Source organism: Notolepis coatsorum (genome assembly GCF_963971535.1).
Source record: "Notolepis coatsorum genome assembly, chromosome: 10".
Lineage (NCBI taxonomy): Eukaryota > Metazoa > Chordata > Actinopteri > Aulopiformes > Paralepididae > Notolepis > Notolepis coatsorum.
Window position 1 is genome coordinate 67,383,975 of NC_140174.1, and position 11,681 is coordinate 67,395,655.

At 41.5% G+C, this 11,681-nt stretch overlaps 1 protein-coding gene across 1 annotated transcript in view; it reads left to right on the forward strand.

The window, feature by feature from the left end:
• Nucleotides 1–2,574: 2,574 nt before the first annotated feature.
• Nucleotides 2,575–11,681, forward strand: part of phyhiplb (phytanoyl-CoA 2-hydroxylase interacting protein-like b) — a gene marked incomplete at both ends in the record, with an annotated part of 135,762 nt that continues 126,655 nt past the window's right edge. The window contains 1 exon segment of the mRNA XM_084323057.1: nt 2,575–2,674. Within this exon segment, the coding sequence (XP_084179183.1) occupies nt 2,575–2,674 (100 nt within the window).

Below are 11,681 nucleotides of genomic sequence, written 5' to 3' on the forward strand. Positions count from 1 at the left end.
GGGTTTTGCATGAACAGTATTATGTCGTCCGCATATAAACTAATTTTATGTTGTGTGCCCTTGATTACGATTGGTTCTATGGATTGGGATTGTCTTATATATTGTACTAAAGGCTCTAATGATAAATCGAATAGTCCGGGACTAAGAGGGCAACCCTGTCTAGAAGAGCGTGATACCGGAAAGATTTCGGAGGTGATTATACCTGTTGTAATCATGGCCGATGGGTCTTTGTATAATACTTTAATCATATCAATGAATCCTTTTCCTAACCCCATCCTTTCTAATTCACCTACCTCCATTCTTGACAACTGCCCATAGATACGACCATTCCAACCTATCAAAAGCTTTCATTGCATCCAGGGACAGCATCGCCTTAGGTGTGGTGTCGTCCTTGCTGGCATCTAGTACGTGTAGTAATCGTCTTATGTTATCCGTGATCAAGCGGCCTCTTATGAAGCCAGTTTGATCCGGATGAACTAAAGACGTCATATGCTTTTGAAGTCTGATGGCTAATACCTTAGACTAGAGTACAGTTTGATATTGGTTCCGAGGAGGCTTAAGGGTCTATAACTACCGCACTCGGTGGGGTCTTTGTCTTTTTTAAGGAGGACTGTTATGAGTGCAATATTGTCGTTCTTATGGAAGTTCCCCTCCTTGACTGAGTATAAAATCATATTAAGTAATAGGGGTCCAATTATGTCCCAACATGAGAGGTACATTTCTGGTGGGATACCGTCTCTTCCAGGAGCCCTACCACTTTGCATTTCGGATATGGCCTTCCTGAGGTCCTCTAGTGTGATGGGTGTTTCTAACTGTTTAGCGTCATCCTCTGAAAGTTTGGGGAGGTTAATTTGATTAAGATATGTGTCCATTTTGTTTTGATCGAAGGTCGTTTCTGATTTATACAAGTTGGAGTAGAACTCTTTGAATGTCGCATTTATTTTTTTAGGGTCTGTAACAAGTCCTTGTTGTGCTTTAATGGTAGTTATATCTGCAAATTTTGCGTTGACTCTTAATCGCATAGCTAGTAGGTGACTTGGTTTAGAACCTTGAGAGTAATGCTGTTGTCTTGTGCTACGTATGCTCTCGAAGATCTACAATTTAGTTTTTGCCCAGCAACAGTGAGAAAGGTGGATGTGTGTTTAACTTATAAAAAAATATATATTTTAAAGGACATCTCTATCTGCTCTGGCACCTCTGTTCCTGTATATTAGATTTTTCTGCCTTTTAGGAGTTGAAAGAACGATCCAATCAAATCCAACTTTACTGAATTTCTCAACAGAGTGACAGAGGGGGTCTTATATCTATAGACATTAGGAGTGTGTGTGTGTGTGTGTGTGTGTGTGTGTGTGTGTGTGTGTGTGTGTGTGTGTGTGTGTGTGTGTGTGTGTGTGTGTGTGTGTGTATGACTGTGTGTACTGTATGTATGACTGTAGTGTCATCTAATTACATTATTCAGAGAGGAGAGATGAATGGGATTACTGTGTGTGTGTGTGTGTGTGTGTGTGTGTGTGTGTGTGTGTGTGTGTGTGTGTGTGTGTGTGTGTGTGTGTGTGTGTGTGTGTGTGTGTGTGTGTGTGTGTGTGTGTGTGTGTGTGTGTGTGTGTGTGTGTGTGTGTGTGTGTGAGTGTGTGTGTGTGTGTGTGTGGGGGGGGTGGGGGGGGGTGTTAGAGAGAGGGAGAATAATAGTCTAAGTGAATTAAGTGTGTGTGTGTGAGAGAGAGTGAGACAGAGAGCGATAGAGTGTGCAAGTGTGTGTGCTTGTGTGTGATGAATATTAGTAGTGGTGTGTTTGTGTGTGTGAGAGAGAGAGAGAGAGAGAGAGAGAGAGAGAGAGAGAGAGAGAGAGAGAGAGAGAGAGAGAGAGAGAGAGAGAGAGAGAGAGAGAGAGAGAGAGAGAGAGAGAGAGAGAGAGAGAGAGAATGTGGTGCTTTCTGCCAGAGGCTGACATGACCCGTGCCCCAGCTAGCTGGATGTGGTAGTCCCCCCCCCCTCTGGATAATCTGTTTACATAAGCACTCTTTAATTCTCTTTTCATTCCCTCCCTAATCCCCCTCTCTCTCTCTCTCTCTCTCTCTCTCTCTCTCTCTCTCTCTCTCTCTCTCTCTCTCTCTCTCTCTCTCTCTCTCTCTCTCTCTCTCTCTCTCTCTCTCTCTCTCTCTCTCTCTCGCTCTCCTCTCACCACTTTATCTCTGCTCTCTCTCCATGACTCCATCATGCCTTGATCCCTGTCTGTGGTTGTGACGCCGTGCTGACGCTGTCTCAAGTGAGGCAGGCGGTGGCTGGGAGTCGACCGGGAGAGAGCGAGAGAGAGAGCGCGAGAGAGAGGGAGAGAAAAAGAGAGAGCAGCTGCTGACTGATCGGCTGGCTGTTTGCTTCTTTAGCCCATTCAAGGTGATAGACTATTCCTGCAGCACGAGCAGTACACAAACACACTATTCAGAACAGACAAGGCTTTGCGGGCAGACGGAAAGAGACTTCGGACAACATCGGGAGAAAAAGAGACATAAATAAGAGACAACATTAAGAAAGAAAAATAGCTATTTTTTTTATTATTATTATTATCAGTGAAATATGGAGGTTCCACACGTCGTGGACCACAATCTCGCCAGCCCCACGAGCCCCTGCATGGACCTGAAGACCCTGGATAATCTACAGCTGAGCGACAGAGAAGGTACACATGAGTGTGTGTGTGTGTGTGTGTGTGTGTGTGTGTGTGTGTGTGTGTGTGAGAGAGATATTGATTATTGCATTGCTGAGCTTTTCACTGACCATAGCCAGGGTTATCTCACGCGTGTCCCATGCTTGATTTGGTTACTCACTATTGACTGAGCAGTGTTGTTGTAGTTAGTAAGTTAGTAACCATTTGGCTGCGTTGTAGAATGTATAGAATGTACATTCATGCGTTTGAATTTGGTCTAATCATGACAATCCGACACTCCGACATTTCCCATACTTTCCCATACTTGGAACCACTGCCTGCCTGATGCAACAAGGTAGACAGACACAGCCTGCAGTTAGGGAGTGGAGATTTGCTGACAGGCTACACTATTAAAGAAAATCTATGTTTCAATCATATAAAGGTTTTGGCCAAAAGCTGAGAGTCATAAATATACTAGATGAGATATTGAATAAAGAGTTGTTGAATATTTGCCTTTTATGCAAGTGAAAATGTTTTCTTTGGCTTTGCATTGTGTCTGAGTAGCCTAATACCCGGTCGCGTGGACTTACAGAGAGACGCTGGTGCGCACGCGTCTTGGTCAAACAGTGGCTGCGCTGTGCGGGTTCAGCACCATGGACACCGACCGGCGCGAGAGCCGAGGTGTAGGTTATAATGTGTATGGTAGAGCCAAGCGATCGATAGCTGTTTTTGGCGAGACCGCTGATGGTCTTTACATTTGTTTAGCCTACTGATATCGACTCCAATGACTCAAAGAGAATATCTGAAAGACTGAGGAAGAGAAAATTGTGTTTCTCTGTCCCATTCCTAAATGGCGTGTCCATCCATTTTTCAGATATTTGCTATTTTTTTGTAGGCTAGAAAACACTAGAATGATTACATGATGCAGAGAAAGACAGATGAGGGGAGAAATGGGAATGACAATAATAAATGATGGGAGATGATGGCAGAACAGAAAGAGAAAGAGGAGGATATAAAATTGTGTTGGATGGGGCTAGGCTAAACAAAGCGTCCAGTCAAAGAAACAGGGTGACATCATACTTTGGGCTTATAACCTTCCATATATGTTTGCTGACTTAGGACTTATTTCAAGATGGGTGGCAATGGTGAGACAGTTAGTAGATATTTTCTTTCTTTCTCTCTTTAATAGTTATTTCTTATTTGTAATAAATTGCAACATTATTCAGAACCAGATGACCTTGCAGTGTTGGCTGATATAGAGAAAACGGTGAATCCCCCCCTCTCTTATTTCATTTATCTGTCTTTCTGCGTCTCTTTCTTTCCTTGTTTCTTCATCTCTCTCTCTCTCTCTCTCTCTCTCTCTCTCTCTCTCTCTCTCTCTCTCTCTCTCTCTCTCTCTCTCTCTCTCTCTCTCTCTCTCTCTCTCTCTTCGTCTCACTCTTTTTCCTCTGTCTGTTGTCTCTCTCTCATCTTCTGTATGCATAGATTATGTCTCTGTCTCCTTAAATTTGACAATGAGCATATACACAATATGGAAAAGAAAGATACACAAACACATTACAGAAATAAGGATGATTGCTTGAGTGGATGAATGACTGAGAGGCAGGCGATGGTGCTGGAGGAATCATGGATGGACTTAAATCACATATTTACCCCCTTACCCGGAGTGCTATCTATCCATCCAGATAGTTTCAGTGTAATTCTCCTAGTTTTGGAGATATCTGCCATAGAGGTGTCTGCCATCACTCCAATACAATGGAGCTGAATGGCACTCTGTTTGTGGCGCTCAAAACACCAAGAAAATACATTTGAAAAACTAAACAACTATGTGTCTTTCCAGAAATCATGACCCGGTTACTCGAGATAATCCACACCTTGTTGTGAGAAGTTTCATGTAGAAAAATGTTCTACTGAACGGTTGAACCACACATCGCCCTCCATGGTATCCACATTGCTCTTCACTGTAACCATATTGCCATCCACGGAAACCATATCGCCCTCCACGGTAACCATATCGCCCTCCACGGTAACCATATCGCCCTCCACAGTAACCATATCGCCCTCTACAGTAATCATAGCGCCTTCCATGGTAACCATATCGCCCTCCACAGTAACCATATCGCCCTCCACAGTAATCATAGCGCCTTCCACGGTAACCATATCGCCCTCCACGGTAACCATATCGCCCTCCACAGTAACCATATCGCCCTCCACAGTAACCATATCACCCTCCACGGTAACCATATCGCCCTCCACGGTAACCATATCACCCTCCACGGTAACCATATCGCTTTCCACAGTAACCATATCGCCCTCCATGGCAACCATATCACCCTCCACAGTAACCATATCACCCTCCACGGTAACCATATTGCCCTCCACAGTAACCATATCGCCCTCCACGGTAACCATATCGCCCTCCACGGTAACCATATCGCCCCCAACCACGGTAACCATATCGCTTTCCACGGTAACCATATTGCCCTCCATGGTAACCATATCGCCCTCCACAGTAACCAATCCATATCGCCCTCCACGGTAACCATATTGCCCTCCATGGTAACCATATTGCCCTCCACAGTAACCAATCCATATCGCCCTCCATGTTACCATATTGCTCTCCATGGTAACCATATCACCCTCCGTAAAACAATATATCATCATATCACCCTCCACAACAAGCATTCTACCACCTGTGCACAATGTGCACAATGTGCACATGGCACTAGGAAGACAATATTTACTGTATTGTTGCATATTGATACATTGATTGCCACAGAATCTTCTCAGTAAAGTCAAGATGATCATACAACATAAAAGGCAGATAATGAATGCCTGTGGAAATAGATCATAATCAATAGAGGACCTTCACAGAATGTTTGTGTAGTTTTCTGTCTTCCAGCATGGCTTTAACCTGGGGCAGCAGTGTAAAGAGGGGGGCTTAACAAGGGGGGGCCTTAACAAGTAAAATCAAGTCAACCTTTAGGGGCCCCTGAAGGGCACTACTGTATGTAAGGGAAGGATGAACGATTTCCACCAGGCTACTGAAACTATCAAGTATGCAAATGTGTTAAAGTGAAAATGCTGACAGTTCAGTGCCAAGATCTGCATCCTCAGCAAGTTTCCCATCAAAACCTACTGTAGCTAGGGCCTGGCTACATTGATCTGGTGTATCTGTTGTGTACATCGGTCGGTATGTACATCGGTTTTACATTTTTTTCAATCAGGAGATTTGTGTCAGTTTTGTCAGACAGTAAAAGTTAGGGGAGGATGAACTTTTTGAACCGATGGATGTGTCAACGTCTGTTAACAAAGCTGATGTTTCACAACTACGTTAGCTAGGTTCTAGTTTAAAAGCAACAGACAACAATACTTTCCATCTGCTTTCTCTCTGTTTTGATTGTTCACTATTTGCTGTGCTATTGACTGAAAGAAAAAAAGAGAAGTCGCAACTTCATCCTTCAACCAAGGTGCACAAACTGAAAGAAACAAGCAACGGAGAAAGATTCAACAACTCTTTGGATGTTCTAAATTTTTTTCTAAAAAATAACGTTTCAGCAACAGGCCTTCATCAAGGTTCCATGACAAAAAAATGAACAATTGAGCCTAAATAATATGTCAAATGTGCTATTGACTGACCATATTAGAGTATCTCTCATTACTCTCATGACCAGACGTAACAGAGGGTTTGGCTACACTGCTAGCCTTATAACATTTGGTCATTGATATTGTATGTTTTTTCAATGCTTTGGCTTGTAACCGTTGCCTGATGCAACAAGCCCACAGTGTTTTAGAGTTTCTTAGTGGCTTTTGGGGGTTTGTATTCAGAAGAAAGAGTAAGAATGACTCATTGTCTTTCTGTTCATTCAGTTGAGGTCTTCTGTTATTTTGCTTCCCTGCTCAACTGGGAATGCCATAAAGAGACAGAAAGAGAAGAGTTATCCTATAAGATAGAGCTCCCAATAGCAGCTACTGTCAGACGTAGAAAAAAAACAGTGTGCACTAAAAAAAACTTTCAGGGATTAAAAATAGCCCTTTTTCAGATTAATGAGATGACAATTCATTATTGAATAGTCTTCAAACGTGTTTCAGGAGTTGTGGAATAATTTACTTGACACTTAAATTATTGTGTAAATGTTGGATGCACACACATTGGAGACATTTCCCTAATTGATTGACATATTGACACTAAATGTGAATTTCCTAATGTTTTCTCATGCTGTAAAAGGTTTGCTTACATGTTCATATTTGTAAACATTGATATATGTTAGACAGATAGGAGTAAAACAGACATATACATTTTCAGTTGTGATCAGTTGAGAATCTACATCTAACACTCTTCAATTATAATATTATATTATAAGTTTTATAACATGAATTTATCTAAAATATATATGATACAAAAATTATTACAGATTAGACCTTTAAATAGGAGAAATACCAACATTTGACCCACAATGAAAGAATTTTTATATGAATTATGGAACAAAAATGTATATGAAACTAGGGCATGTTTGTTTAACTTGAAGTTTAGCCTATTTGTTGCCCTATTACAAGTAAGTACTACTTTGTATATCACATTTCATCATTAAATTACTCTGATGAAAAATTCTACATCACACTGTAAAGTTCTAGCTAATAGAAACAATATGCACTAACAATAAAACTCAGGTCTTAAGGTTTTAGTGAGACCCTCCCAGTGCAATGTGGGGTCCCACAAGGCTCTGTCCTGGGCCCTTTACTATTTCCGATTTACATGCTACCCCTCGGCAATATCATATGCAAATTTGGCATAAACTTACATTTTTAATTGAATCTCACTAAGTCCACATGGCTTTTTTACAAACAGTTACAGCTATGTTTGAAGTCTCACGGTGTTCCATTAGACAGACCAATTGAACACCACAGATACCACAAATTCTTCTACGAAAGAGAGACATCGAGAGGTTTTGTTTCAGAATTTTATCATCAATTACTAACGTCCTCCTATGAAACCCTCCAACTAGACTCTGTCTGGAGGAGGGATATACCAGACCTGGAAAATGACTTTGATTGGCAAGGAGCCTGGGCAAATGTCCGACTTACATCAAGGAACCCGGATCATCAACAAATCAATCTTAACTATATTCACAGGACATACTTGACTCCTATAAGACTGTGCCGAATGGGGCTTAAACAAGACTCCAAATGCTCCCAATGTACAAATGGGGACGAAGGGACATTTATGCACATGTATTGGGACTGCTCACCAGTTAAGGCATTCTGGAAAGATGTGACCCAACAAATATCAAAAATCAGTATCACAGTAGCTAAAAAGCTGATCGCATCACGCTGGTTTCAACCGGAAAAAATGTGCCGTAAAGTTTGGTTTCTTACATATCTCGATGTAATTTACCATGAAATATCTACAGCAAGAATTCTGGGTCTCAATGAATCCAAAATGTCAATGTGGTTAGAAGTGGTGGAGAGAATAAAAGCTAGCTTATAATGGTAGCGTCTGGTTAGGTGCGAGGGATAGTGGAGGTACTTCTCAAGGTGGGGTCCGGGAGGGGGGGGTTCGAGCTGGAGCATATGTGTGTAGGTTTTTTAGATAACAGGTATTAGGGGTATATCTTATATAAGACAACTAACTAAAATGTGATCTCATTGGATGTGCCCTGACAATTAATGCTTGTATATCTTATTGTGTGTTGTCATGTTTGTTTATATGTTTGTTTAAAAAATAATAAAAAAATAAAATACAAAAAAAAAAACTTAAATTTTTACGCTGACGACACCCAATTATATATACCTATTAAGCCAAATGATTCCTCCCAATTACAAAATCTTGAGGCTTGCCTGCTTGCCGTCAAAAAGTGGATGTCGCAAAACGTTCTACTCCTTAATGCAGATAAAACTGAGATGTTAATTGTTGGCCCCCCAAACCACAGAGGCTTGTTTCAGGACATCTCCCTCAACTTTGATACTTGTCATGTATCCCAGAGCTCCACCATAAAAAACCTCGGAGTCACTTTTGATTCCTCCCTCTCATTTAATGCACATATAAAAAATTTCACCAAAATTGCCTTCTTCCATCTTCGTAATATCGCAAAAATTCGCCCCATTTTAACTCTGGCTGATGCTGAAACCCTAATTCATGTTTTTGTCTCATCACGTCTAGACTACTGTAATGCACTTTTCTCAGGCCTACCTAATTCAAGCATAAAAAATCTTCAACTCGTGCAAAATGCGGCTGCACGGATACTAACTAAAACTAGAAAATTTGATCACATCACACCAGTTTTGTCCGCCCTACACTGGCTTCCTATTCAAGCCCGATCTGACTTTAAAGTGCTACTCCTCACCTACAAAATTTTAAATGGGCTTGCACTGCTCTATCTATCCAATCTCATTTCTCGATACTCGCCCGCTCTTGCTCTGCGCTCACAAAATGCGGGGCTTCTATCGATTCCTAGGGTTAAAAAGAAATCCGCCGGCCACAGAGCCTTTGTCTACCGCGCTCCCTACCTATGGAACAAATTACCTGCCGTCGTCAGGGGCGCCTGCTCTGTCGAAGCTTTTAAATCCTTGCTTAAGACCCATCTTTTCTTTCTCTCCTTCAACCTACCCTGATCTCACCTGATCGGGGTCTGACCCTTAGATTAATCTGTCTAGTTTAGTTAGGATGTCTATTTGCTCCCATGTCTGGTAACCCCCTCCTATTACTAGGTTTTAGTGAGTTTTTCCCTTTTCCTTACCTTCGCGTGGGGTATGTCTGGGAGTGTTGCTTTTATTTATTTTGCATTTATTTTAATTGTATTACATTTTTCTTTATTAAAAAAAATATATATAATAATAATAATAATAATAATAATAATAATAATAATAATAATAATAATAATAATAATAATAATAATAATAATAATAATAATAATAATAATAATAATAATAATAATAATAATAATAATAATAATAATAATAATAATAATAATAATAATAATAATAATTTGGACCTTGTGGTGTTCTTGTTTTGTTCTTGATTTGATGTGATGTTTCTTCTTGACTTGTTTGGGGAGGACGTGTATGGCCCATGGGGACATTGACGTGTGTTGTCGGGCCTTATAAATACATTTGATTTGATTTGATTTAGTGAGGTTCTGCTACTCAGGTCACGTGAACTTCAAGAATCAATAGGTTTGATTGATTGATTGAAAACTTTATTAACAGATTGCAGAATGGGTACATTACAGTACAGCTCAATACACACAATTGTTAAGGGGATGCAGACCAGAGAAAGACTTTCGTCTTGTTTACATCAGGGTCCCCCATTTTCAATTCATCAGGACATATATGACATACATGACATACAGATAGTCAGTACTGCTACATCTATACATTTATGACATACCAGATTTGCAAATACAGTACTGTTTGTGATACAGAAGGAGTCAGGAAAAGGGAGTATATACATTTGACGTAGAAACTGTACATTGGAGGAGGTTGGGTGGGGGGGGGGGGGTTGGGTACACTGGGATATTGACAACCATACTGGGTAATCTACATTGGAGGTGGTTGGGGGGGGGGGGCACACTGTATAAACAAGCAAAACTGTACATTGAGGGGGGGGGGGGGGGGGGAGACACTGTACAAACAAACAAAATTGTACATTGGACTATTGACAAAACCATACTAGGTAAATGACTGTACATTGGAGGGGGTTGGGTTAGGATATTTACAGGGTCCAGTGTTGAATTGCAGTCTCCCGTAGGTGTCCCTTGAGAGAGGTTTTGAAAGTGGGTAGTGATCCACATTCCTTTACAGCTTTGGGTAGGGCGTTCCACATTGATGTGGCATAATTGCCAAACGTGTTTAGTCCCTTATTTGAGCCGAATCTGGGTTTAACATGATTTGTGGAGCTCCCTCTGGTGTTGTGATCGTGGTATTCACTGACCTTTGGGAAGTATTTTGACATGTACATGGGTACCTTGGTCGTGTAGTGTATCTTGTAGACCAGGCCCATTGCAAGTTGCTGTACTCTGTCGTCTACTCTAAGCCATCCTAGGTTGTCAAAGTGGGCAGGGGTGAGGTGGGTTCTAGGAGTAAGGTCAAGCAGTAGTCTGACCAGTTTGTTTTGAGATGTTTGTAATTTTGTTTTTAGCGCCTTTGAGGTGCTTTGGTACCATGAGGTGCAAGCATAGTCGTAGTACCCCTGAATGAGTGCTCCTGCCAGAGTCTTCAGGGTATTCTTGTTTACCAGAGAGGAGATCCGGTACAAGAATCGAGTTCGTTGGTTGACTTTTTTTATTACATTGGATGCCATTTTGTCACAGGAGAGATTAGCCTCTAGGATGGAACCCAGGTAGGTAATTTCATCTTTCCTTGTGACAATATTGTCACCCACTGTAACTGAGAAGCCGTCGGTCATAAATATCATGCATTGAGACAACAGCAGGAGATTTTATGGCCTTGAGCTTTGAGAGGGGGAAGGGTATTGGCCATTACCAAAGACAAAGCAATGAACTAGGCAAAATCTGCATATGGCTCGCTGATAACAAACTATCATTACACATGGGCAAAACAGAGTCCATTCTCTTCGGTTCAAATAACAAACTCAGCAAGACCGACGGCTTCTCAGTTACAGTGGGTGACAATATTGTCACAAGGAAAGACGAAATTACCTACCTGGGTTCCATCCTAGAGGCAAATCTTTCCTGTGACAAAATGGCATCCAATGTAATAAAAAAAGTCAACCAACGAACTAGATTCTTGTACCGGATCTCCTCTCTGGTAAACAAGAATACCCTGAGGACTCTGGCAGGAGCACTCATTCAAGGGTACTATGACTATGCGTGCACCTCATGGTACCAAAGCACCTCAAAGGCGCTTAAAACAAAATTACAAACATCACAAAACAAACTGGTCAGACTACTACTTGACCTGAACCCCAGAACCCACCTCACCCCTGCCCACTTTGCCAACCTAGGATGGCTTAGAGTAGACGACAGAGTACAGCAACTTGCAATGGGCCTGGTCTACAAGATACACTATACGACCGGGGTGC